This window comes from Bos grunniens, chromosome 21 (assembly GCF_055505025.1).
Source record: "Bos grunniens cultivar Pamir isolate PY7600 chromosome 21, Bosgru_T2T1.0, whole genome shotgun sequence".
Lineage (NCBI taxonomy): Eukaryota > Metazoa > Chordata > Mammalia > Artiodactyla > Bovidae > Bos > Bos grunniens.
This window is the reverse complement of record NC_141185.1, coordinates 43,355,031-43,382,109: the sequence shown is the minus strand read 5'-3', so window position 1 is coordinate 43,382,109 and position 27,079 is coordinate 43,355,031. Positions and strand designations below refer to the sequence as shown.

General features: G+C 46.5%; 1 protein-coding gene across 14 annotated transcripts in view; it reads left to right on the top strand.

Moving 5' to 3' along the window:
* Positions 1–27,079, top strand: part of IL16 (interleukin 16) — a 126,841-nt gene that overhangs the window by 76,184 nt on the left and 23,578 nt on the right. For all 14 annotated transcript variants that reach the window (XR_015149921.1, XR_015149922.1, XR_015149918.1 and 11 more), the window contains 8 exons: positions 230–372; positions 1,290–1,400; positions 4,986–5,100; positions 14,164–14,237; positions 15,735–15,951; positions 18,128–18,245; positions 20,659–20,791; positions 26,412–26,499. Coding sequence is in view for 8 of the 14 variants with exons in the window: in XM_086364194.1 (XP_086220320.1) it covers positions 230–372; positions 1,290–1,400; positions 4,986–5,100; positions 14,164–14,237; positions 15,735–15,951; positions 18,128–18,245; positions 20,659–20,791; positions 26,412–26,499 (999 nt within the window). In the remaining 6 variants the exon portion in view is untranslated. The remainder of the gene's footprint in view (positions 1–229; positions 373–1,289; positions 1,401–4,985; positions 5,101–14,163; positions 14,238–15,734; positions 15,952–18,127; positions 18,246–20,658; positions 20,792–26,411; positions 26,500–27,079) is intronic.

The following is a 27,079-nucleotide window of genomic DNA, read 5'->3' as shown; positions in this document are numbered from 1 at the left end:
CAGTCCCACCCTCACCCCGTGGAGCACACAGCATGGACAAAGGTAGCCAGAATACCGCCTACTTCTTCCTCTGCCCTCCCTATCATGTACCCAGCGCTGGGCGCTCCATGCTTCAAGTTCACTCTGGCCCCCAGCTTGTGAGGGCTGGCCATGGGCGAGGACGACGTTCTATCTTGAGCTTCACTGAGAGCACAAATGATTTCTCCCTTTCTTTCCTCTCCTGGGTTAGGTGTCAATCCCTATTGCACAGGAGAGATGGATTTTCCAACAACCAAGAAGTCAGCGGCTTCGGCGGATAGGCAGCCTTATTCCCTCTGCAGCGGCAGGAAGTCTCTCTCTCAACAACTGGACTTTCCCGCAGCAAAGGCTGTGGTAAGAACGAAGGGCAGGGAGGCCCGAGAAGAGGGAGCGAGGGGAAGACTGCTTGAAGAGCCTTCCTGGCGGTTTGATGTCCACAGGGCTACAGTGGTGAGGAGCTGGCTTGGGGGCAGAGAACCACATGAGGAATGGTCACCTGTGACCACTTCCCACAGCTGCTTCCATGTTGTTAGGATCTCACGGGCAGAGAACACTCCACCTGTGCAGACCCTGAAGTGGGGCTTTACGTGGATCCCTTAATTTCATCTGTACAGTGACCCTAAGCGGTCGTTGAGGGAAGTGGGGGCAAGTTAAGGAAGGCATGGGAGTTCATATTTTTAAAAACAATTCTTAAAAAGAGTTCTATTTATTTATTCGACTCCACTGCAAGCATGTGGGATCTTAGTTCCCTGACCAGGAATCTAACCTGCGTCCCTGGCATCAGAAGGCAGATTGTTAACCACCAGATTACCAGGGAAGTCCCACATCTTGGGGTTCCTGACCCTCTGCCCACCACCCTGTTTCTGGCCCAGATGAGGGTCTCAGTAAATGTGTCTTGGATTCTGTTGAGGACATTCTCGGCCATTGACCTCCCAGCCTCTGCTGGGGACTCTGAGTATAGGACTCACTGTCTGTGGTCTGTGATGTGTGATCTGTGACTCGGGACTCACTCCTGTAACAAATCTTAGTGAGCATCTGGCTGCTGGTCAAAAAGGAGCCTGGGCTCAGCAAAGATGTCTCCTGGGGCCACCAAAACAGACCCTTGCACTGGACTCCCAACCATCCACCCTACATTCACCTCACTGCAGCCCCCATGCGGCAGACACTCAGAAGAGCAGGCATCAGGGTTTTCTCTGTGGGCTTTCCCCCTTCCTGGGGGAGTGAGCTGACATCCTTGGACTCATCCTCTCTCCACCTCACCCTTTTTCTAGGGCTTGTCAAGACCGACACGGTCGCTCAGCACAGCTCAGCTCGTGCAGCCCTCAGGGGGCCTCCAGGCATCTGTCATCTCCAACATCGTGCTGATGAAGGGCCAGGCCAAGGTGAGCAAGGACCATGGCCAGGGGAGGCTCCTAGATGAACACGTGTTCCCAAGGAGCTGTCATGTCACAGTGGGGATGGGGACAGGGGCTGGGGATCCGGGCTTAGAACAGGGGTGTCAGATGCTCTCATGCGAGCAGGCTCAGGAAGGGGTAGGCAACCTAGCTCTGCACAGAGCAGGTCATAGGAAGATGAATGTTCCCCAGTTTGTCCCTGGTTTGCTGTTTTTGAAAATAGTTTTACCCTATTTTGAAATTGATTCAGTTCAAATCATCGTCAGGGTCAGTTCAGGTGCTGTAACAAAAATACCTTAGACTGGGCAGCTTAAACAGCTTATGTTTATTTCTCATGGCTCTGGAGGCTGGGAGTCGAAGTTGAAGGTGCTGGCAGTTGCCATGCATGTTGAGGACTTCTTCCCTGATTTTACAGTGGCTAAGTTGGTAAAGAAGCTGCCTGCAATGCAAGAGACCCAGGTTTGATCCCTGGGTCGGGAAGATCCCCTAGAGGAGAGCATGGCAACCTGCTCCCATATTCTTGCCTGGAGAATCCCATGGACAGAGGAGCCTACAGACAGAGGACTGTAACCCAAGGCAGGCTACAGTCCTTGGGTCGCTGAGTCGGACACGACTGAGCGACTGAGCACACACATAGTTGATGTACAATATTATATGTTTCAGGTATACAACATAGTGACTCACAATTTTTAAAGATTGTATTCTGTTCACAATTACTGTAAAATATTGGCTCTGTTCCCTGTGCTGTGCAATGTCTCCTTATAGCCGACATATTTCATATACAGTGGTTGTGCTTCTTCATCTCCTCCTCCTGTCTTGCCCCTGCCCCCTTCATGAGGGCTCCACCTTTATGGCCTAGTCACCTCTGAAAGTTTCCCCCTAATGTATTGATTTGATGGGGGGAACACCCATTCAGTCCATGTGTCTCCCCGAATTCAGATATGCAGACTGATTTTTGCCTCACAGTCGAGAAATACTGAAAGATAAGGAGAAAAGCAGTAGAGGTGGTGGGACAGCCCCAGTGCTCTGGGCACGCCCCACAGACCATGCTGCCCCGAGCAAGGAGATGACATGGGCACCGAAGAACTTCTGAGGTGGACACGGCTGCTGCTGCAGAGTTCTCAGGCCAGCCCAAGTGACCTCGATGCTTAATGGAAGAGTGGGTTTCTACCCACCTCATGATTTTGGCATGTGGTGTGAGAAGCTATTCACCAAAATGGTCTTCCTAGAGGAAGGTTCCACACGTCTAAAGTCCTCTCCACCCCTCATCACTTCTATCTCCTGGGAGCTCAGCAGAGAAACGAGGAGGAACCAGTGGGAAGAGCTAAGATAACTGTCCCTCTAGTCACAAGGGAGCCACTCTCTCCAGTGCCCAATTTTCTCCAAACAGCTTCTCTTCCTGATTTGTAAATCACAATGCTCTTACCTTCTTGCATTTTTTGTTGTTCAGTTGCTCAGTCGTGTCCGACTCTTTGTGACCCCATGGACTGTAGCATGCCAGGCTTCCCTGTCCTTCATCATCTCTTGCATTTGGGCAGATGCATTTTAATACCATCAACTTTGAGATTGTTTTTGAGATTGTCTTTTGCAGTGCTCAAAAGAAGGCAAGGACTTCCCTGGTGTCCAGCAGTTAAGAGTCTGTGCTTTCAATGCAAGGAGCGAGGGTTCGATTCCTGGTTGGGGAACTAAGATTCTATGTGTGCATGGCACGGCCTAAAAAATAAAAGTTGTATACATATAAAAAGGAAGGCAGAATGGAAAAGGGTACCAACCCTCTAGCAAAGATGATTAAAAATGGTGTCAGTTATCTCAGTGTGCGCAGACTGTACAGTCAGTGAGTAGACTCCATGGGTGTATGCATCACTGAGCAGGTTGAATCAGCCTTGATGGGAAGCAGGAAGGTATTTGGCATAGGAAGCCTGGAGTGCAGAGCAGGAGTGGTGGCTTCAGAAATAGGGCAGGCCTCCCACTGTCTCCCTCACATAACCTCCACACCCAAGACCTCATCATTAACAGGCATGAGTAGGAGTGAGGCCAGAACTGAGTTGAGGAGGAGGAAGCAGAGCTGGAAGTATCCACCAGCACTTGAGGTAGAAGAAGTGAAGTAGCTCAGTCGTGTCCGACTCTTTGCAACCCCATGGACTGTAGCCTACCAGGCTCCTCCCTCCATGGGATTCTCTAGACAAGAATACTGGAGTGGGTTGCCATTTCCTTCTCCAGGGGATCTTCCCCATCCAGGGATTGAACCTGGGTCTCCCGCATTGCAGGCAGACGCTTTAACCTAAAGTCAAACCACAAAAGCAGCTGCCAAAACACAGGCACAGCACCAGGGGATTTGCAGGGATCCTTCCATTAACTGTTACAAAACCCTATTATTTTCTGCTAATAGATGAGGAGGGCTTACCTGGTGGTTCAGCAATCAAGAATCCACCTGCCTATACAGGGGACCTGAGTTTGATCCCTGGGTCGGGAAGATCCCCTGGAGAAGGAAATGGCAATCCACTCCAGTATTCTTGCTGGAGAATCCCATGGACAGAGGAGCCTGGCGGGCTACAGTCCATGGGGTCGGAAAGAGTCAAACACGACTGATGCCTGAATAACAACGTAGACAAGGAGCTGAGAATCTGGGACTCACAGGACTTGCCAAGATCACTTGGTTAGTGAGCAACTGAACCATGACAGTGACTGAAGACCTTCTGACCCCGGGCTCTTGTTCTTGTCCACTGGATCATCCTGCCTCACTAGGGCAGGTGAAAGTTTGGGTCTAGAGCAATTATTTCAGCCAGGAAGAAGCTGGGAGCCCAAACAGAAGCCCAACCCGCTTTCTCATTTTCCTACCACTGTGCTTCTCCTGGACACCACTGGTCTCCCGGTCCTGCAACACCCACCACCTTCACCAGAAGCTCACACCAGCACTGTGTCCACACTGCTTTCCTGTCTGGCCCCTGCTCACTGGGTTCTCTTAGGATATGAAGGTGGCTCTCAGGCCTGCCGCCTCTGTGATGCTGGGTGATGCATGAACTTCTCTGAGGAGCCTAGGAGAAACTGCCCAGCCGCAGTGATGCTGATACCCGGCAGCCATCACTTGGAGGGATCTTCCTGGGAGCCATGATGCTGACCACGCCCTGACATGCTTGTGAGCTGAATCCAGAGGCCCAGCCTCCAGCCAGTGTTCATGCCTTCACTCTACAACATATATTTCCTGAGCGTCTGCCTCCGGAGACCAGACCCTGACAAATAAGATGCACCCACTGCCTCCCTGAGCTCACAGTCTCAAGAGGAGCTCCCTGCAACCCAGGCTAAGCCTCCTTGGGAAGTTGTTGTTGTTGTTTAGTCATGTCTCTTTGCGACCCCATGGACTATAACCCACCAGGCATCTCTGTTCATGGGATTTCCCAGGCAAGTATACTGCAGGGGGTTGCCATTTCGTTTCTCAGGGGATCTTCCCCACCCAGGGATCGAATGTGGATTTCCTGCATTAGCAGGTGGGTTCCTTTATCACTGAGCCACTGGGAAACCCCAATGAATGGCATGGAACATGCCTCAGTCTGACCTTCTCCTCTTCTTTCCCAGGGCCTGGGCTTCAGCATTGTTGGAGGCAAGGACAGCATTTATGGCCCCATTGGAATTTACGTTAAAACCATCTTTGCAGGGGGAGCAGCAGCAGCTGATGGAAGGCTACAAGAAGGTAGATCTCTGAGGCTTTACTAGGTGACGTTTGAGGAATCGAAAGAGAATCCCCAGGCTCCCCAGGCTTCCAGTAGACACTGTTTGTGTGGGCCATTTTAAAGTCTTTATTGAATTTATTACAAAATTGCTTCTGTTTTATGTTTTGGTTTCTTGGCTGTGAAGCATGTGGGATCTTAATTCCCCAACCAAGAATCGAACCCAGATCCCCTGCATTGGAAGGCAAAATCTTAACCTCAGGACCACTAGGGAAGCCCTGGTAGAAGCTCTTGGGAACGTAACATGTGTCTCAAGCCTTCAGAATCCAGCTTGCATGGATTCTGCAGAGAGTCTGCAAGCAGTGGGATACACGGCCGTGATGGCTCTGTCATGCCTGGCCCGTTGGCTGGGTGTGTTTGCACCCTCAGTCTATCACTGGCCTGGGACAGAGGACCAAGGCATGTGCTCTGCCCCTTGCATTCCTATTGCTGCCTTTGCTTTTCAAGGCTCCTCTCAGTTGCTGGCACCCCGCTCCCATTGACATCCTGTTTCTTTTCTGTTGTCTGCCCACCCCAGCCCACAACCATGGGGAGCCAGGCCCAGTGCTCTAATGAGTTGGGTGAATGTTCTCTGCGAGCCTGTCCTGTTCTGGACTCTAGGAATGCAGAGAATTATCAGATGGGGTCCTTCTACTGAGGAGCTAATGGTCCACCCCACTGCCCTCCTTCCCTTTCTGCCCACCTGTGCTATCAACTATCTCCCTTCAGCTTATTCATCTCTTCTGGGGAGGGAAGCCCCTGAGAGAAAGGGGTTGAAGGACCTGAGATGCTCCCCAAGTGCCCCTCTCTGTCTTCTTGTCCTGGAGGGGAGAGTTTTCTCCCCACCCAGTCCCACCCCACAGTCACCCACCAGTTATTGGATAAGACACTTGACCCCATGTTCTAACTGGAAGGCAGAATTTGGGAGCAGATGGTCACGGAGCAGACTGAAAACCGTGCAGGCCTGACACTGGGCTACAAATGGATCTTTAAAGACAAGAGACCTCACAACCTTCCTTCTCTTCCCTATCAGGCCAGTTTCTGCACACTTTGCTGGGAGCCTTACCACCTTTAATAATCTAACTTGTTCAGGGTAGGGTTGACCAACTAGAGCCTTGCAGGCCACATCTGGGCCACTGCCTATGTTTATAAGGCTCACGAATGAAGGACAGTTTCCCTATTTCTTCAATGGTTGAAAAAAAGTCAAAAGAGGTTTTGATGCTTTTGTGACAAATTAAATTCAGATTTCAGTCTCCATAGAAGAGCTTTACTGGGACACAGCCGTGCTCACTCATTGACCTCTGGTCTACAGCTGCTCTTAGGCAGCATTGAGTAGTTTCTACAGACAGCTTGTGCTTGCAAAGTTTAAAACATTTTCTGTCTGGCTCTTTATAGAAAAAGTTTGCCAACTGTAACATTATACAGGGTTATGCATATGGATTTTATTATATGGACAGTGGGGAGTGTTGGAACCTTTTTCTAATTTGGGAGGGACTGGCCAGGACCAGGGTTTTTTTATTTGTTTTTTTTTTAAGATGATTCAGGAAGCTGAGTGTAAGATGAAGTGGACTGGCCAGACACCAGAAACAGTAAAACCAGTTTAGAAGCTATTTTAAGAGCCAGGCTCCTAGCTCTTCAGGGTCTTCCCTGAGGCTGTAAACTTGGGAAGAGAAAGATGCTGAAGGGTAAAGCAGTGGCTTCTGTGGCAGTGGCAGATGAGGCCAGAGAACCCCTGAAGTTGTCTGATCTTAGTAAATTAGAGAACAATGATGAGTTACATAGAATAGGAGGCGGAGGACTGGATGAATCACAAGCTGGAATCAAGATTGCCCAGAAAAATATCAACAACCTCAGATATGCAGATGATAAAACTCTAATGCCAGAAAGTGAAGAGGAACTAAAGAGCCTCTTGATGAGGGTGAAAGAGGAGAGTGAAGAAAACTGGCTTAAAACTCAACATTCAAAAAACGGGGAAAAAAAAAAAAAACAAAGATCATGGCATCCAGTGCCATCACTTCATGCAAATAGATGTGGAAAAAGTGGAAACAATGACAGATTTTATTTTCTTGGGCTCCAAAATCACTGCAGACAATGACTGCAGCCACAAAATTAAAAGATGCTTGCTCCTTAAAAGAAAAGTTATGACAAACCTAGACAGCATATTAAAAAGCGGAGACATCATTTTACCCACAATGGTCCATCTAGTCAAAGCTATGGTTTTTCCAGTAGTCATGTATGGATATGAGAGTTGTACCATAAACAAGGCTGAGTGCCAAAGAATTGATGCTTTCAAACTGAGGTGCTGAAGAAGACTCTTGAGAGTCACTTGGACTGCAAGGAGATCAAACCAATCAATCCTAAAGGAAATCAACCCTGAATATTCATTGGAAAGACTGATTCTGAAGCTGAAACTCCAATACTTTGGCCACCTGATGCGAACAGCCAACTCATTGGAAAAGACCCTGATTCTGGGAAAGATTGAGGAGGATCGGGGGTGACAGAAGGTGAGATGGTTGGGTAGCATCACCAACTCAATGGACATGAGTTTGAGCAAACTCCAGGAGAAGGACACGGAAGCCTGGTGTGCTGCAGTACATGGGGTTGCAAAGAGTTGAACACGACTTAGTGACTGAACAGCAACCACACAAGAAGGTGAAGGAAGAGGACCAAATGAAGATATTCAGGTTTAAACAGCAGAGTGGAGTCAGGTCTCCAGGTGACCACTAGGTGGCGCAGTCCAACAGGCGAATGAGAATTTGGGTCCCAGTTCAAGAAGGGACTTAAGCTTGTTGAATTGTTTTTAGGGTCATGTGGAAAATAGCTGAAGTTATAGAGTGGATAAAGGAGGCAGGGAAGAGTGAGTGAAGAGGGCTGAGGCACAGCTTTAGGGGAATAACTGAATCCAGAGGAGTCCCTGAAAGAAAAAGAAGAAAGTAGATCAGGATCTTGAGACTCTGATTTATATCTGGTGAACTTTTCTGTGTTTGAATAAAAGATGGAGGAGGAACTGAAGTGGCCAGGAGAAACCAGCTTCATGGATTTTCTTTCCAGGTATTTGTCTCCCTTAGTTCGTAGTAATCATAAGAGTTCGGTGAAAAAGACACTCAGCTAGTTTGCAGTCCTCGATTCTAGCCTCAGATAATTGACTGAATCCCCTTTTGTAACTTCTCTCAAAAGAGAAGCTTAAGAATAGGGCCTCGAGGGGCTTCCCTGGTGGCTCGGCGGTGAAGAATCTGTCTGCCAATGCAGGAGACACAGGTTCGATCCCTGGTCGGGGAAGATCCCACATACTGAGGAGCAACTAATCCCGTGTGACACAATTATGGAAGCCCTCTCACCCCAGAGTTCACGCTCTGCAACTAGAGAAACCACCACAATAAGAAATCCACGCCCCACAACTAGAGAGCAGCCCCTGACGACTAGACAAAAGCCCATGTACCAAGAAAGACCCAGCACAGGCACAAATAAATGGATGAATGAATAATTTTTTTAAAGAAAAGAATTCACAGGGGATATATCTGTTGTGTCGACTGAAAACAAGAAGATGCACAATGTGAGAGGTGGAGTTAAGTTTCATTTGGGGCAAAATGAGGACTGCAGCCCAGGAGACAGCACCTCACATAGTTCTGAGAGACTGCTCCAAAGAGGCAGTGGGGGCAGGTAAGTATATAAGATTTGGTGAAGGAGGTGTTCGGTGCAATCAAGCACTTATTTTACAAGAGGTTTTCTGCTAGTCACGAGGAGCTAATGTCACCGTGAAAGGACTTAGTGCTTTTCTAGATATGAGGAAATGTGAGGATTGGGGTCATAAAATCAGTTCCTGAAAATATCAATCTATAAAGATCTGTTCCACCAGTTTCCCGGGAGCTCAAAGAGCCTCACTCTCTACCCTGGACTCCCTTCAGGACGTGTCAAAGGTCAACAGCTGCAGCAGCACAGGGTTCAATCTCCTCAGAGGCAGATGGCAGATGCCCTTGGCAGGTGCCACTTTGTAGTTGACAGGTGCAACAAAACTATTGTGTCCAGATCAAGGCTGATAATGTTTCATCTGTATTCCCCTTGCAAAAAAATGATTGTGTAAGATTTATATGGCAAAACCGAGGCTAAACACCTTCCACCAAAAATGACCAAATAAGGAATAAAGACTCTGGAGGTTCCAGAGTTGGGCTCTGTGGCTCCCTTAAGATGGACCTTCTAATAATTTGAAAACAAGTTCAGGATTTTGCGTAATGAAGAATGGGTAGTGAAGTATGAAGTATGGCCTTTATAAATCCTTCCTTCAGCATGCACTTAGTTATATTGTGATTATTTTTTTAATTTGTCAGTTTTCATTCCTCAACTTGGCATCTTCTAAGGAAGAGGACTGAGCCTTTTGTTTTTCTCCTCTAGTTTTAGCAACTGAACATATTAAGCTGATTTGAATATTCTCCCCATCCCTTTTATTGTCACAGACACATTGGACAAAATAGCACATTCAAACTTTAGAGAAAGAAATGGAAACACCCAGCTTCTCAGACACAAAGAAACCACTTGATCTTAAGCATGACCTTCCCAGGAATTGATGATGTGATAGTGAAACTGACGGGTGTCATTTCCAGGGCTCCAAAGAGCTCTGGTACCATTGTTCTTTATGTCTCAGCACAGAAAGAATTCAGTGAGAGACAAAGTAGTAGATAAGAAGTGGTTTATTAGAATAGGACACTTGTGAGTTCTATAGATGGGCAGGTGAGAAATGCCACCCCCTGAGACTTACTGGGCTACAGTTTTATAATAATAAGGAAATGTGGGGAGGAGGAGAAGATCTTCTTTCTCTTTTTTGAGTAGACGTCATGCGTCCATCATCAGTTCCTCTTCCAGGTTGGGCAGGCAAGTTTTCTTCTCCCTGCAGGTCAAGTTAGGTCCACAAATTACTGTTTTTCATGTGTGCAGAGAGCGTGTCCTAGGGATCATTACCTTACTGAGCTCACTGGGCAGGATGTGGGCTCACGCCACTGTTGTTTCACTGTTTGGGGGCACGTCTCCTGCTTCTGTCGCATGGTTTTGTTGCTAAACAAGACTGCTTGGTTAAGCAAACCTGCTTTCCTGAGTAATCATTAGCTGACAGGGTCTCCCATATTTTTTCTACTCACAGTCCCCAAGTGGAATTAACTATTTAATCACCTACTTTGTCTCTTCTCTCTGTCCCTGTCAGTAGCACAGGAAGCTGCTTATGGGGCATAAGGCCCAAGGACTGGGGTTTGATGCCCACACAGGGACAGGGGAGGTGGCCATGGGCCCTGGGAACCTCTGAGAACCTGCAGAAAGCCTTCATGCTCATGAGCCAGCAAGCCAAGGGAAGCAAGGAGGAAACATAACTTTGCCCTTGGCTCTTGGGTGGAAGAAAGACATCTCCCTCAAGAAAACAAAGAGTCAGTCTGTGTCTGGGTGAGTCTGCAGCTTTCCCATCAGAACCTGGGTCTCAGCACTTCCACGCCACAGAGCTAATGTTACAACTAGTCCTAAACCAGCCCTGAGACCCCTGTGTGCCTACTGGAAAAAAAAGGGAAAAAATAAAAGTTAGCAGTCTGAGGGCTATGGGAGTTCCACTAGAAAACAAGCTCCCCTTGAAATGAGTTGAAAATAAAGACTATAACTTTTCAGTCATAAAAAGAATTAAATCCTGCCGCTTAGGACAACATGGATGGACCTTGAAGACATTATGCTGTGTGAGATAAATCAGACAGAGAAAGACAGTACATGATCTTACTTACATGTGGACTGAAAACAAAACAAAAAACCTGAACTCACAGACTCAGAGAATAAATGGGTGGTTGCTCATGAGGCGGGCAAAGTTGATGAAGGTGGTCAAAAGCCATAAACTTCCAGTTATAAAATGAATAAATCATGGTGACTTTAGTTAATAATATTATATTGTGCGTTTGAAAGTTGCTAAGAGAGTAGAGCTTTTTAAAAAAATTGTATTGAAGTATAGACGATTTACAGTGTTGTGCTAATTTCTATTGTATAGCAAAGCGACTCAGCGATACACATATTCTTTTTCATACTCTTCTCCATTACGGTTTATCACAGGATATTGAGTGTAGTTCCCTGTGCTGTGCAGTAGGACCTTCCTGTCTATCCATCCTGTATATACTAGTTTGCATCTGCCAATCCCAAACTCCACTCCTTCCCTCTTCCAGCCCTCCACTGCTTTGACAACCACACCCCTCTTTAGATAGTAGATCTTGAAAGTTTTCTCATCACAACAACAACAACAACAAAATCAACTTGTAACCAGGTGTGGTGACTAATATTAACTAGATTATGAGTTTGAGAAAACTCCTGGAGGTGGTGAAGGACAGGAAAGCCTGGCGTGTTGCAGTCCATTGGGTCAAAAAGAATCAGACATGACTTAGCGACTGAACAACAACAATATTGTGGTAATTATTTCTCAGTGTATAATATGCTGAAAAAATAAAAGAAGTAACTGAAAACAATAAGGAAAGAATAGAACACAATGAAAAGATAAATGTGAAAAAATAACTTAGAAATTAAAAAAAGTAAAGTCATTGCCAGGAGAAATATCAACCTCAGATATGCAGAGGACACCACCCTTATGGCAGAAAGTGAAGAGGAACTAAAAAGCCTCTTGATGAAAGTGAAAGTGGAGAGTGAAAAAGTTGGCTTCAAACTCAACATTCAGAAAATGAAGATCATGGCATCTGGTCCCATCACTTCATGGGAAATAGATGGGGAAACAGTGGAAACAGTGTCAGACTTTATCTTTTTGGGCTCCAAAATCACTGCAGTTGGTGACTGCAGCCATGAAATTAAAAGACGCTTACTCCTTGGAAGGAAAGTTATGACCAACCTAGATAGCATATTGAAAAGCAGAGACATTACTTTGCCAACAAAGGTCCATTTAGTCAAGGCTATAGTTTTTCCAGTGGCCATGCATGGACGCGAGAGTTGGACTGTGAAGAAAGCTGAGCACTAAAGAATTCATGCTTTTGAACTGTGGTGTTGGATAAGACTTTTGAGAGTCCCTTGGACTGCAAGGAGATCCAACCAGTCAATTCTGAAGGAGATCAGCCCTGGGATTTCTTTGGAAGGAATGATGCTAAAGCTGAAACTCCAGTACTTTGGCCACCTCATGCGAAGAGTTGACTCATTAAGACTCTGATGCTGGGAAGGATTGAGGGCAGGAGGAAAAGGGGACGACAGAGAATGAGATGGCTGGATGGTATCACTGACTCAATGGACATGAGTTTGAGTGAACTCCGGGAGTTGGTGATGGACAGGGAGGCCTGGTGTGCTGTGATTCATGGGGTGGCAAAGAGATGGACGCGACTGAGTGACTGAACTGAACTGAACTGAAAGTCATTGAAATTTAAAAACAAACAAACCTCAGTGGGTGGGTTAGACAGCAGATAAATGCAACTGTCAGGAGAATATGTGAGCTGGAAATTATCCAGGGAGGCCACACAGAGCAATGGAGGAAAAAAAGATGAGCACTAGAGAAGCATGGAGAATAGGTTGAGAAGGTCCAGAATATCTAATGGGAATTCTAGAAAGAAAGAACATCGTGAAAGCAGGGGAGTGATAGGTGATGAGAGCATGGTTAAGAATATTCTAGAATTATTTCAAAGCCCAGAACTTCAATATGAGGAAGCACCCCAATACATCCTAGTTAAAATTCAGGCTATTGAAGACAAATGAAAAAGTATATTTAAAACAACCAGAGAAAAGAAGATGGATTGTCTATAATGGAACCATAATTAAGTGACTGCAGATTCAGCAAAAGCAATTAGACCAGAAAGTCATGTAAAAAATACAGAGGCAGAGGACTTCCCTGGCGGTCCAGTGGACTCTGCTTCCACTGCAGAGGGCACAGGTTCAATCCCTGGTTGGGGAACTAAAATCCCACATGCCTCGCAGTGTGGTCAAACAAAACAAAACAAAAAAACAGAGACAGTGCTCTCTGTTGGTGTATTGAATAGATTGAGTGAATGGGAGAAAGTGATTTTCTGTGCACATAAAAATGGATTTCTGGATACAGAAAAAATTTTTCTCTTAGGTGTGTTAGTGTTGTGGAGACAGGACTTGGAGTAAAAAGCCCCTAGTCCTAATTCTTACTACCTCCTAATTCTTACTACCATTTGAACTTCAGCTTTCCCTGAGCTCACTTTCCTCTTCTGTAAGACAAGATCTTCATGGCATTCTGGAAACATCACATCCAACCCACTTTTACTGAGTACTAGGGAGGCCTCACCCAGAACTGGCCCTGGGGGTACAGCATCTGCTGTTACAAAGCCCCATCTTCAGGGAGGGACTCTCTCGGGCTATCAGTCACCACTGGGGTGATGAGAGCTCTGAGAGTGGGAGGTGCCACATGCCTCAAGAGCACAAGATCAGAAGAGACTGAGAGGTTGAGGCAGTAGCTGAGACTTCCCTGGTGGTCCAGTGGTTAAGAATCCACCTTCTAATGCAGGGGACACAGGTTCAATCCCTGATCAGGGAACTAAGATCCCACATGCCACAGGGCCACTAAGCCCACTCATGGCAACTAAAGAAAGCTTGTGGACCACAACAAAGACCCAGTGCAACAAAAAATAAAGAGATGGTAGCTGAAAAAGGTAGGAGACACACGTTGTAGTTGAGAAGATCCATGGAAACAGCACGGAGCTTCACAGATGACAGTGGAAAGGCCGGTGTACGATGTTTCAGCAAATGGTCCAGAGGAGAGGGCAGCATCAGGGGCTGAGGCGGGAGGGGAAGAGGTGAAGCCAGGAGGTGGACAGGGAGCCGACCGGGCCAGGCCTTGGGTAAGGACCCTGGATCCCACCCCGACCGTAAGAGGGGCCAGAGAAGGCCCGGCCCTGCTGCCCTGCCTGCCTCTCAGTGGGAGAGACCTGGGTGAGTAATGTTCTCTGTGGTGGTTTGTGCATCACACAGAGAGCTGGACAGGGGGTTAAGGGAGCGCACTAGAGTTTAAGGTGGGGGTAACGCCCCCTCTTGGGGCCACACTCTTTTCAGCTACGATTCCTCCCTCCTCCCTCTCCCAACAGGTGATGAAATTCTGGAACTCAATGGGGAGTCGATGGCTGGACTGACACATCAGGATGCTTTACAGAAGTTCAAGGTGACCGTTCGTTATCCCTCTATGGCCAAATGCTCAGGCCTCCAGACAAAGGAGCCAAGCTCCCAACGTCACCCTACTTCCTTCAAACCTACACATTCTAATGGTGGGCTCCTTTGCGTGGGGCACCCCGCTGACACCAATCTCGGCACAGTGCCCAAAAGAGGCCTCACTCAGGAAATCACAGTGTGGTCAGGACTGTTGCCTGAGGCCACATCAACCATCTAAGGTTTATAGCACTGTTTCAAAACGTTCCGCGTATTTCTGTTACAATCTGCTTTAAGTTTTGAAGACAGTCACTGAAAGGTATTTTCTGAGTCTCCAACTAGTTAGTTCAAGACTGTCTTTTTGGCATATATAAGAGTTGACTCATTGGAAAAGACTCTGATGCTGGGAGGGATTGGGGGCAGGAGGAAAAGGGGACGACAGAGGATGAGATGGCTGGATGGCATCACCGACTCAATGGACGTGAGTTTGAGTGAACTCCAGGAGTTGGTGATGGACAGGGAGGCCTGGACTGCTGCAATTCATGGGGTCGCAAAGAGTCAGACACGACTGAGCGACTGAACTGAACTGAACTGAACTGATGTATATATGTGGTATGTGCTCATACACGTGTTCAGTTGTGTCTAGCTCTTTGCGACCCCATGGACTACAGCCTGCCAGGCTCCCCTGTCCATGGCATTTCCCAGGCAAGAATATTGGAGTAGGTTGCCAATTCCTTCTTCAGGGGATTGTTCCAACCGAGGGATTGAACCCATGTCTCTTGCACCTTCTGCATTGGCAGGAGGATTCTTTACTACTGAGCCACCTGGGGATGGGCTTCCATATAGCTCATCTGGTAAAGAATCCACCTGCAATGCAGGAGACCCCAGTTTGATTCCTGAGTCAGGAAGATCCACTGGAGAAGGGAACGGCTACCCACTCCAGTATTCCGGCCTGAAGAATTCCATGGCCTGTATAGTCCATGGGGTCGCAGAGAGTCAGACAATACTAAGCAACTTTCACTTTCACCTGGGAATGTATGTGGTAAATAAGATGTCGTATTCATATTCAGACATATAAATATATATCATGTAAATGTATACATGGGCTTCCCTGGTGGTTCAATGGTTAAAAAAAAAAAAAAAAAGAATCCACCTGTCAATGCAGGAAAAACAGGTTTGATCCCTGAGTCAGGAAGATACCCTAGAGAAGGGAATGGCAAGCCACTCCAGTATTCTTGCCTGGAGAATCCCATGGATAGAGGAGCCTGACGGGCTACAGTCCATGGGGCCCCAAAGAGTCAGACGTGACTGAACAACAGGAGTCAGACGTGTCTGAACAACTAATCGACAGCATCTGTATATACAGGTTTCCATATCACACACACGCACACCCTGCTACATGTTCTTCAAAAACATGTTCTTCTGCTACTGTTATTCACAAAAAAATAGTAACAAATAAAAGGTCGGCCTTGCCCTGAGCTGCTGCTGGAAGCTGTGACCCTCTCTATTTCAGCAAGCCAAAAAGGGTCTGCTCACCCTCACGGTCAGGACCCGCCTGACGGCCCCCCACTCCCTGGGCAGCCACCTGTCCCCGCCACTGTGCCGTTCCCTGAGCTCTAGCACGTGCGTCACAAAGGACTGCGGCTCCTTCATCCTGGACAGCCCCGAGGCGCCCGCCAGCAGCACCAAGCCCAATGACAGGATCCTGGTGGAGGTGTCCCTGGAGAAAGGTAGGCAGGCGTTGTCTCCCAGGGGCCTCACTGTCCTCCTCCACCCTCTGACTGGACCCCCCACTTCTGAGCTGTCTCCCAGACTTTCCTAGGGGGAATCAGGCCAGGCTGTTGTCCTTAAGCAGATTTTTGTTGTTAGAGTATAGTTGCCTTATGGCTTCCCAGGTGGCTCAGATGGTAAAGAATCCACTTGCCAATGCAGTAGACGTGGATTTGGTCCCTGGGTCAGGAAGATCCCCTGGAAAAAGCAATATCAACCCACTTCAATATTCTTGCCTGGGAAATCCCATCTACAGTCCATGGGGTTGCAAAGAGTCAGACACAACCAAGCGACTGAGCACTCATATGGTTGCTTTACAATACTGTGTTAGTTTCTGCTGCACAGGAAAGTGATTCAGCTATAGTGAAGTGAAGTCGCTCAGTTGTGTCTGACTCTTTGCGACGCCATGGACTGTAGCCTACAAGGCTTCTCTGTCCATAGGATTTTCCAGGCAAGAGTACTGGAGTGGGTTGCCATTTCCTTCTCCAGGGTATCTTCCCAACCCAGGGATCGAACCCAGGTCTCCCTCATTGCAGGCAGGCGCTTTAACCTCTGAGCCACAAGGGAAGCTATACATTTACATATATGCCCTCTTTTTTGGATTTCCTTCCCATTTAAATCACCAGAGAGCAATGAGTAGAGTTTCTGTGCTGTACGTTAGGTTCTCATTAGTTAGCTACTTTATACATAGTAGTGTATATATGGCAGTCCCAGTCTCCCAGTTCATCCCACCTCCCTTTCCCCCTTGGTACCCATATGATTGTTCTGTATGTCTGTGTCTCTGTTTATGATTTTACAATGTTTTATGATTATTGTTTAGCCCCAGGGTCTAGGGCTCTGTTTGTTAACAGAAACCCAGGACACAGCATCCAAATTCAGTCAATTCAGTCAGTGTGCTCTGGTGCAGTGGTTAAAATAAAACAGAATGAAGCAAACACAGGTCTCTCTCTCTCATGCATACACACACACACACACACACACACACACATGACCAGGAGTTACAGCTCTACGGCAAATCTGCTGGGACCTTGGATAGGTCACTTGCCCTCTCTGGGATCTTTTTCTTACTTGCGGCAGAGAATTGAGATGCTCTCACACACAGACATTTGAAGATCAACATCCAGTCCCTTCACCACTCGGGGTGGATGCTGACAGGGACAGGCTCATCAGGCCCTCCCCGCCAGAGTGTAGCCAGGCTGAGACCTGGAGGGTGAAGAGGAGGCGGCAGGCCCAGATTGTTGGGAGAGAGGGAAGGCCAGTGTTGCTGCAGCAAGGTGGGCAGGGTGAGAAGTGGTTTTGCAGCACTTCATGGGGACAGAGGGAAAGAACCTGCAGGCCTTTGTAGTTTTGTTGTTGTTGTTGTTTTTCAGTTGCTCAGTCATGTGTAACTCTTTGTGACCCCGTGAACTGCGGCATACCAGGTTTTCCTGTCCTTCACTACCTCCCAGAGTTTGCTCAAATTCATGTCCATTGAGTTGGTGATGCCATCCAACCATCTCATCCTCTGTCACTCTCTTCTCCTCCTGTCCTCAGTGTTTCCCAGCATCAGAGTCTTTTCCAGTGAGTTGGCTCTTTGCATCAGGTGGCCAGAGTATTTGGAGCTTCAGCATCAGTCCTTCACTGAATATTCAGGATTGATTTCCTTTAGAATTGACTGGTTTGATCTCTTTGGCTGATGCTCTGCTAATTGCAGTTGGAAATCCTTGAGGGACTCTGAGCACTCTCTCCATGACAAGCTATGTTCCAGCCATACTGGCTGGCCTCCTTGTTGGTTCTGCAACCTGGCCTGCTCTCCTTTCTTCTTCCCTCTCTCCCATCTTCTCTCTTTCTTCCCTCCTTCCCTCCCTCCTTCCGTCCCTTCCTCCTTTCCTTTTCCCTTTTTTCTTTCTCCCTCCCTGTCTTCCTTCTTTCTCTTTCCCTGCTTGATCTCAGCATCTTCATCTGCCTTGGTCACTAGTTTCTGACCCTCGAGCAGTGCCTGCTCACAGTGATGCTCTGCGACTATGCACGGAGTGACTGCATTGATCAATAGGAGACGTCAGCTAACCCAGGACAAGTTTGGGCCCCTGACAGACCAGCGCACACCTGGTCTAGTGCAGTCACAAGCCCCAGCCTCCACCCTGTTCTGCCTTCCAGAGGCTGGTGTCGGGCTGGGCATCGGACTGTGCAGTGTCCCCTATTTCCAGTGCATTTCTGGCATCTTTGTTCACACGCTGTCTCCAGGATCCGTGGCACATCTGGACGGTCGACTGCGGTAAGTCCCGACTATGTTTTGGAAAAGATCTTAAGGCAGGAATTCCTTAGTGTGTCAGGAGATTGATCAGAAGATGAGATCTTTAGAATTGCTCCTCAAAGTGTGGTTCCTGGACCAGCGGCATTGACATCCCTTGGGAATCCCTTGGACATGCAGAATTCCAGGGCCCTCCCCGACTCACTGAATCGGAACCACCATTTTAAGGAGATCCTGGGGAATTTGTACGCATGTCATCATGTAAGAGATATTGTCTCGGAGAATAATGGCCAGAAACAGAAAACATGAAGTGAACACACTTTAATTCAGATGTAACTGATGTTAATTGTATAGTGACATAAACAGGAGGTTCAAGGAGGTTTGCCTGTGTAGTCTATATGGAAAAAAAAGCTTACTAAGCAAATCAATAGTATTAACTCCGTTTCTTGGTAGCACAAACAAAAGATTTTTCATACAGCATTTCATGTATGTCTTTTTACAAATAACTTCTAAGAGAAGTAAAAATCTAAATTTTATTTTTAACAACTTATCTGAGTCTAGTAATAATATTTTATTCCAGTTTAACTTGTTAGAATACTCAGTTCCACATTCACATATGGTTTATCTTCTGTCATCGAGCATATGATATATGCTGGTAGCTCAGCAGTAAAGAATCTGCCTGCCAAGCAGGAGATTCCTGGGTCAAGTTCAGTTCCTGGGTCAGGAAGATACTCGGGGCAAGGAAATGGCAATCTACTCCAGTATTCTTACCTGGGGAATCCCATGGACAGAGGATCCTGGTGGGCTATAGTCCATGGGGTCACAAAGAGTCGGACATGACTTAGCTACTGTTTACAGCAACATATGCTATATATTTATATGTATCCCAGATAATATATCTTCATGTATACCTTCTCTACTGAGTTTGGGTTTTGCTAAATTAGCAGGGTTTGGCCATATTTTAAAGGTTTTCCTGTCACTATAGTATGTACAAGCTTGAATTATTGATGGGTTTGCTGCTATCCTAGGCAGGAGGGTGACAGCTGATTGGCTGAGCTGCTGTGCTGTCACCTAGGACAGAGTGGCTCAGAGTGATGGCTTTAGTCCAAATCTTTTGAGATAGTCTTCCCTCTTAGACTTGAGCTGAATAAGGATTGTTTTGCAAACTTTCACTTTCCTTGGCATCAGGTGCTGTCTGGCGATGGTCTTCTTTTACAGCAATGAATATGTGTGCTTTCTTAGCAAGGAGAAGGAGAAAGGGGAACCAACTCTGCAATAGCAATGTAGAAGAAAGAAGCAGCCAACCACAGCAGCAGGAACCATGAAATCAGTGTCAGGAGACCTAAATTTCAGTCCCAGCTCTGCTGATAACCAGCTAGGGCAGAGGATGGCAAATGAGGGCTCACCATCTGTTTTTTGTTTTTTTTTTAATAACGTTTTATTGGAACAAAGCCGTACTCATTCATTTACATATTCTCTAAGGCTGTTATTTTTATGCTATGACATCAGAGTTGCAGAGTTGCCATAAAGATGGTATGGTCTGCAAAGCCTAAAATATTTACTGCTACTACTGCTAAGTCACTTCAGTCATGTCCAACTCTGTGCGACCCCGTAGACGGCAGCCCACCAGGTTCCCCCATCCCTGGGATTCTCCAGGCAAGAGCACTGGAGTGGGTTGCCATTTCCTTCTCCAGTGCATGAAAGTGAAAAGTGAAAGTGAAGTCACTCAGTCGTGTCCAACTCTTAGCGACCCCATGGACTGCAGCCCACCAGGCTCCTCCATCCATGGGATTTTCCAGGCAAGAGTACTGGAGTGGGGTAAATATTTACTATGTGGCACTTAACAGAAAAAGTTTTTAGTCCTTAAGTGAGATCGTATTGAGATAATTTCACTCTGTCTGATTTTCCCCATGTGTGAAGCAAGGGAATTGGCTTGTACAAATCCCCTGTTTATCAAAGCAGCCTTATTTTTTCTACCTCGTCTCCCGCCCATTTCCTGCCTTATAAGAATGAACACCATGCAGGTACCTCAACCAGTGATTTCTTCTCTCTTTTAGCACATCCCATTCATTCATTCCCTTAAACATTCTGTGTATGAGAACACAGAAGGCCCAAGAGAGGACGTGATCAGTTTACCTGTGGTTAATTGGTTAATCCATTACACTGGTTAAACTACACCCTCCATCTCATTTGAGCTTAAGTTAGATAAAGGCAGAAAAAAGTTACAAACTGTGGTGAATGTTGCCCCACTTTGGGATGCACTGTCTCCCATTTTGTGGTCATGCATGAAGGGTGTGTGTGATGAGCTGCTTTGGTCAGCATGGTGAATTTGGAGTCTCATAACGCAGCCTAGGCAGAAGTGGGACCTTGGGGACTCAGCCGTGCACACGCCCTGTGAATGAGCTGCCTGATGGCTCCCTGTTGCTGCCTCTTGCAGATGCGGCGATGAGCTCGTGGAGATCAACGACTTCCCCGTTCACTGCATGACGCTCAACGAAGTCTATGCCATCCTGAGTCACTGTAACCCAGGTCCCATCCCCATCATGGTTAGCCGCCATCCAGACCCACAGGTGACTCCCCCTGGGCATCCTCTCCCTCCTAGGCCCACTCTCGCAGGATTCCCATGGGAACAAGAAGTGACTGAACATGTAGACATTGTTAACTGAGTTTGAACCAAGTGTCTGTAGTAATAGGTTTCTGCAGCAGAAGTCCTATGACAAGCTCCTAGACACTGAGGCACTTGGCATTAGCTCAGGAGGTTCTCATGGATGAGTTACAGGCCCTAGGGCAGGAAAACATAGACCCAGAGTTTCTGTTAACAGATAGAAGAGATTCACGCATCCATGCATCCAGCGGGTCCCCACTATGTGACTCTCTGAAGCTGGACACTGGGCACGCAGGGAGAAGTGAGTGAGCTCATAGCACACAGTCCTGCCCCCCAGATCCCTGCATTCCCACGAGACTGGTAGAGAAATCATTGCAATACAGCGTGATCAGTACTATGGAACACAGGCATACAGAAGGGAAGGTTACATAAAAGCAAGACGTACCAGAAGTTAGTTTTCTCCAGGCAAAGACTTTGTGGAAAGTCATTCCAGGCAGCAGGGACACAGAGTTAAGTTGCAGAGTCATGAAGGCACCTGCCGTGGAAGGAGGGAAGGGTAGGTTCTCGGGACTGGGGTGCAGAGATGGGAGCAGAGAGTTGAGAATGGAGTTTGGTGAGGCATTGGGGTCACATGCCAAGGGCTTTCCACAGGACGCTAAGTGTTTGCATTCTGTGGGTGGTGACGAGCTAGGGGAGTCTGAAGCTCTAGCTGTAACATGTTCAGAATTTTCTTTTTACCCCTTGATTGCTCTGCAGAGGACAGGATGGAGTAGGTGGAGTTGGAGTTTTTTGTAGGAAGGAAACAGATGATGAGGCCTGAATTAAACAGCAGATGTGGGAGGAGAATAGAGCAGAAGGGGCACCAGGAGGCAACTTGGGAAGAATCAACAAAATCTGTTGGTTGGAGACTTCCCTGGCAGTCCAGTGGTTAAGACTCCACACTTTCAATGCAGGGGGTCCAGTTTCAATCCCTGGTCAGGGAACTAAGATCCCACATGCCTTATGGCATGGCCAAAAAATAAACAAATAAATGAAAGAGACAAGCAACAAGGATTTTAAAAATCGTCTTCAATTCTAAGATGTTAGAAAAAAAGAGAGAGAGAGAGAGATGTATTGGCTGCTTAGGTTTGGGATAAGAGAGAGGGGAGCCTAGGAGGACTGGAGTATTTTTAGATAGTGAAGGCAACACCACAGCCAGAACAGAGAACTGGAGAAGGGAGTGGACTTGGGAGGAAGGAGAATCGTTGAGGCAGTGCAAGCTCGAGTTGGAAAAGAATTTCCAGACACAGAGCATTTCAGAAGGGAGTGAGTTTATTAAGAACAAAGAGCAGAGATAATGTGGGCAATTCGAGCACAGCAGGCCAACCTCCAGGCCGACCTGGCAGACCAGGGAGAGCCTACAGTTTCCATGGGTTAAGAGCCAATTTTTATAGCCTCAAGACAAAGAAAATTCCTGCTGGATGGTTGGTATTAGGTGATTGGTTGGGGTGCTATAGGATATTTACTGGAGTTGGCATCTTTGCCTAATTGGGAGTCAGGAAGCTTGTTAGTAATGATCAGGAGGCTTTTGGCAAAGCCAGAGGGGCTCAGTCAGCTTCAGAGGTGATCTTGGTTCTGGGCTCCACTTCTGAGGAGGCCTAACACCTGTGACCTTGGGGCAGAACTCAACAAGAATGATCTCAGTAGGGGACTGGTGAGATGGAGGCCCTGGGGGGTGTGTAGTTAGACAGGCCAGCAGGCAGTTACCTTTAAGGCTGATAATGGCTGGCTTTAGAAAAGGCAGAGGATCCAGAGATCAAATTGCCAACATCCACTGGATCATCAAAAAAGCAAGATAATTCCAGAAGAACTTCTACTTCTGCTTTATTGACTATGACAAAGTCTTTAACTGTGTGGATAACAGCACACTGTGGAAAATTCTTAAAGAGGTGGGAATACCAGACCACTTTACCTGCCTCCTGAGAAATCTGTATGCAGGTCAAGAAGCAACAGTTAGAACCAGATATGGAGCAATGGACTGGTTCCAAATTGGGAAAGGAGTACGTCAAGCAGTATTGTCACCCTGCTTACTTAACTTCTATGCAGAGTACATCATTTGAAATGCCAGGCTGGATGAAGCACAAGCTAGAATCAAGATTGCTGGGAGAAATATCAATAACCTCAGATATGCAGATCACACTACACTTTTGGCAGAAAGCGAAGAGAACTAAAGAGATTCTTGATGAAAGTGAAAGGGGAGAGTGAAAAAGTTGGCTTAAAACTCAACATTCAAAAAACGAAGATCATGGCATCCAATCTCATCACTTCATGGCAAATAGATAGAGAAACAATGGAAACAGTGAGAAACTTTATTTTCTTGGGCTCCAAAATCACTGCAGATGGTGACTCCAGCCATGAAATTAAAAGAATTTTGCTCCTTGGAAGAAAAGCTATGACCAACCTAGATAGCATGTTAAAAAGCAGAGACATTACTTTGCTGACAAAGTTCTATCTAGTCAAGGCTATGGTTTTTCCAGTGGTCATGTATGGATGTGAGAGTTGGACTATAAAGAAATCTGAGTGCTGAAGAATTCATGCTTTTGAACTGTGGTGCTGGAGAAGACTCTTGAGAGTCCCTTGGACTGCAAAGAGATAAAACCAGTCAATCCTAAAGGAAATCAGTCCTGAATATTCATTAGAAGGACTGATGTTGAAGCTGAAGCTCCAGTACTTTGTCCATCTGATGGAAAGAACTGACTCACTGGAAAAGACCCCTATGCTGAAAACGATTGAAGGCAGGAGGAGAAGGGGATGACAGAGGATGAGATGGTTGGATGACATGACTGACTCCTAGCAGAAATAGGATAGAGAAGGGGATGGTGGATAAGATCCCCACAGGCCTGTGTGGCAGGGTTCAAACACAGCCCTGCTTAGTTAGTGAGCACTGACAGTAAGCATGCTGGAGGAAATATTTATGTATTATTTGGCTGCTGCTGCTGCTAAGTCGCTTCAGTCGTGTCCGACTCTGTGCAACCCCATAGACGGTAGCCCACCAGGCTCCCCCATCCCTGTGATTCTCCAGGCAAGAATGCTGGAGTGGGTTGCCGTTTCCTTCTCCAATGCATGAAAGTGAAAATTGAAAGTGAAGTCGCTCAGTCGTCTCCGACCCTTAGCAACCCCATGGCTGCACTGGGTCTTAATTGCCGCACGCAGGATCTTCTATCTTTGTTTCGGCAGGCAGACCCTTAGTTGTGAGTGGAATCTAGTTCCCCAATGAGGGATGGAACCTTGCAGTGGGAACACAGAGTCTTAGCCCCTGGACCACCAGGGAAGTCCCCAGTCTTAGCCATTTTGAAGCATGGAGTTCAGTGGCGTGATGGACATTCACATTGTTTTGCAGCCGTGACCATCAGCCATTCCCAGGACTCTTCATCTTGCCAAAGTGACACTCTCTACCCCTTAAACAGCCCTCATTCTCCCCTCTGGAGATGACTCTTCTACTTACTTTCTGTCTCCCACTGTGTCCCAGAGTTCCCACTGTTTGCTCTCTGATTTTGACAACTCTGCATACCTCATCTAAGTGGTGTCATATGTGACTGGGCTCTTTCACTTAGCATGGTGTCCATTAGGCTCACCTGTGCTATGGACGATGTCAGCATTTCCTTCCTTTTGAAGGCTGAATAAGATTCCGTTGTTTATGTAGAGGCCATATTTTGCATGCCCCTTCATTGGTTGATGGACACTTGAGTGGCTTCCACCTTTTGGCTATTGTGAATCCTGTTGCTATGAACCTGGGTGTGCAAATATCTGTTCGAGTCCCTGCTTTCCATTCTATGTGGGTAATAAACAGGAGTAGAATTGCTGGATCATACGGTAATTCTATTTTTAATTTTTTGAGGAACCGCCATACTGTTTTCCATCTTGGCTGTCTCATTTTACATTCACACCAGCAAAGCACAAGTATTTCGATTTCTCCATATCCTTATTAACACTTGTCATTTTTGGGATGGGGGAGCCTGGTGGGCTGCCGTCTATGGGGTCGCACAGAGTCGGACACGACTGAAGCGCCTTAGCAGCAGCAGCGCTTTTCTGTTTACTCATTTATTTTAATGACTTAATTTTTAGTTTTGGCTGCACTGGGTCTTTGTTGCTGTTCAATAGCTGCTCTCTAGTTGTAGTGCACAGGCTTCTCTCATTGCAGAGGATGGGCTCTAAGATGTGCGGGCTTCAGCAGTTGTGGCCCATGGGCTTAGTTGCCCTGAGGCAGTTGGGACCATCCCAGACCAGGGAGTGAACCTCTGTCCCCTGAATTGGCAGGCTGTTTCCTAACCACTGGACCACCTGCCCATCCTCATGGGTGTGAAGTGATATCTCATTGTGTTTTGGGGGGGTTTTTTTAAGATTTTTTTTTAATATGGACCATTTTTTAAACCTTTATTGAATTTTTTACAATACTGCTTCCATTTTTTGCTTTGGTTTTTGGCCTCGAGGCATGTGGGATCTTAGCTCCCAGACCTCTACCCTCTGCTTTGGAAGGGGAAGTCCTAACCCCTGGACCGCCAGGGAAGTTATCTCTTGGTTTTGATCTGCATTTCCTTAAAGATTACTAACATCGAACATCTTTGCACATGCTTGATGGCCATTTGTCTGTCTTTTTTGGAAAATATCTATTCAAATCCTATGCCCATTTTTACTTGGATGGTTTGATTGTTCTTGCTGTTGAGTTGTAGGAATCTGATTTGCCTAAGTCTTCTCCCATTCTGTGAGTCCCATTTCACTCTACTGATTTTGCCCTTTGTTGATTGATACAGGGAATATTTTCATTTTGATGTTATCTGATTTGTCTCTTTTTCTTCTTTTTATCTTTTTCTTTTTCATCATCCAATTGTATCTATATTTTCTGTCCCATTTATCTCATAGTTCTTTGATATGCAGAATATTTTCATTTTGAGATTGTCCAATTTATCTGTTTTTTTCTTTTTGTTGCTTGTGCTTTTGGTGTCCAAAAAGTTCTTTTTAAAAACCCTCTGATTTTACTGTGAAGTAGGTTCTTGTTGTCACTGTTTTGCAGGAAAAAAAATTGAGGGTTAGAAGCTTCAGTTCCTTGTGTGAGTGTGTGGTTACAAAATGAGGGGACTGGGACATGTACATGAGTGTGTTTGTTCCAGAACTCATATTTTTAACTATTACTCAAAGGGATTAATTACCTGTGACAATAAGATGGCTAGGGTTCCAGTTATGACATCATTGTTGTTGGTAATAAAGGTGATGATGATGTCATGGCAGCGTTAAGTGTGGAAGAACTCCCCAGAGGTAAACTCTAAAATGGTAACTCTGCCCAGTTTGGCAGCAAGTAGTGGAGAAGGTTAGGGAGTTCAGAGGGGCCACCTTGAGAATCCCTTTATTGACAGAGTTTGGACTTTGTCCATAAGATACTAGGGAACCAGTGATGCCCAGGGTGTTTCTGGGAATGTCAACTGTTTGTAGAGTGGGTGTGAATGAAAGACAGCAAAATCCAGGGGCCCAGTTAGGGAACTGGTACAGGACTCAAAACCTGATGCAGAAGTTCCCACTATTTGCTTGAGGAGGTGCTGTAAATTTTCCAGGTTTCTGAACAGCAGCTCAAAGAAGCTGTGGCCCAGGCTGTGGAGAACGTCAAGTTTGGAAAGGAGCGGCACCAGTGGAGTCTAGAAGGTAAGGAGACAGTGAACTTGCATTTGCAGCATCTTTGTCTTCTTAGAAAGCTTTGAGTCTAGCCACCAACTCACTCTCTACCCCAGGAACATAGTAGTCATCACAGATGAGCCTGGTTCATAGACAAGGATTGAAAGCTAGCAGTCCACCAGCTAAATTGAGGTCACATTTTGCTTTGTTTCGGAGGCACGAGAGTTTAAAATCATCTGAATTTGAATTGTTTTAAATCCACAAACTTTCTCTAGTTCTTTACAGTCCTCACCATTCCCTGTTACCTTATTTTACCAGGTTGCCTGTCTCACCTCTGTCCCTATAGGCATTTGAGATTTCAACTGCTAGCCCATGATAATAGGTTCCTTATAAAGAATAATATCTATTAATAAAGTTTCTGACATGTATTGAGTTCTAATCGTGTTAGGCATGCTATTTAATACACTATTCCCCTGAATCTTCCCATATAATTTTTATGCATATTTTTGGGAAAATGTGGGGTCCTGAGAGGCTCCCTTACCCCAGATCAGCCATGGAGTACACAGATGATCTGGGATGGGAACCAGGCTGGCCAACTCCAATGTACAGC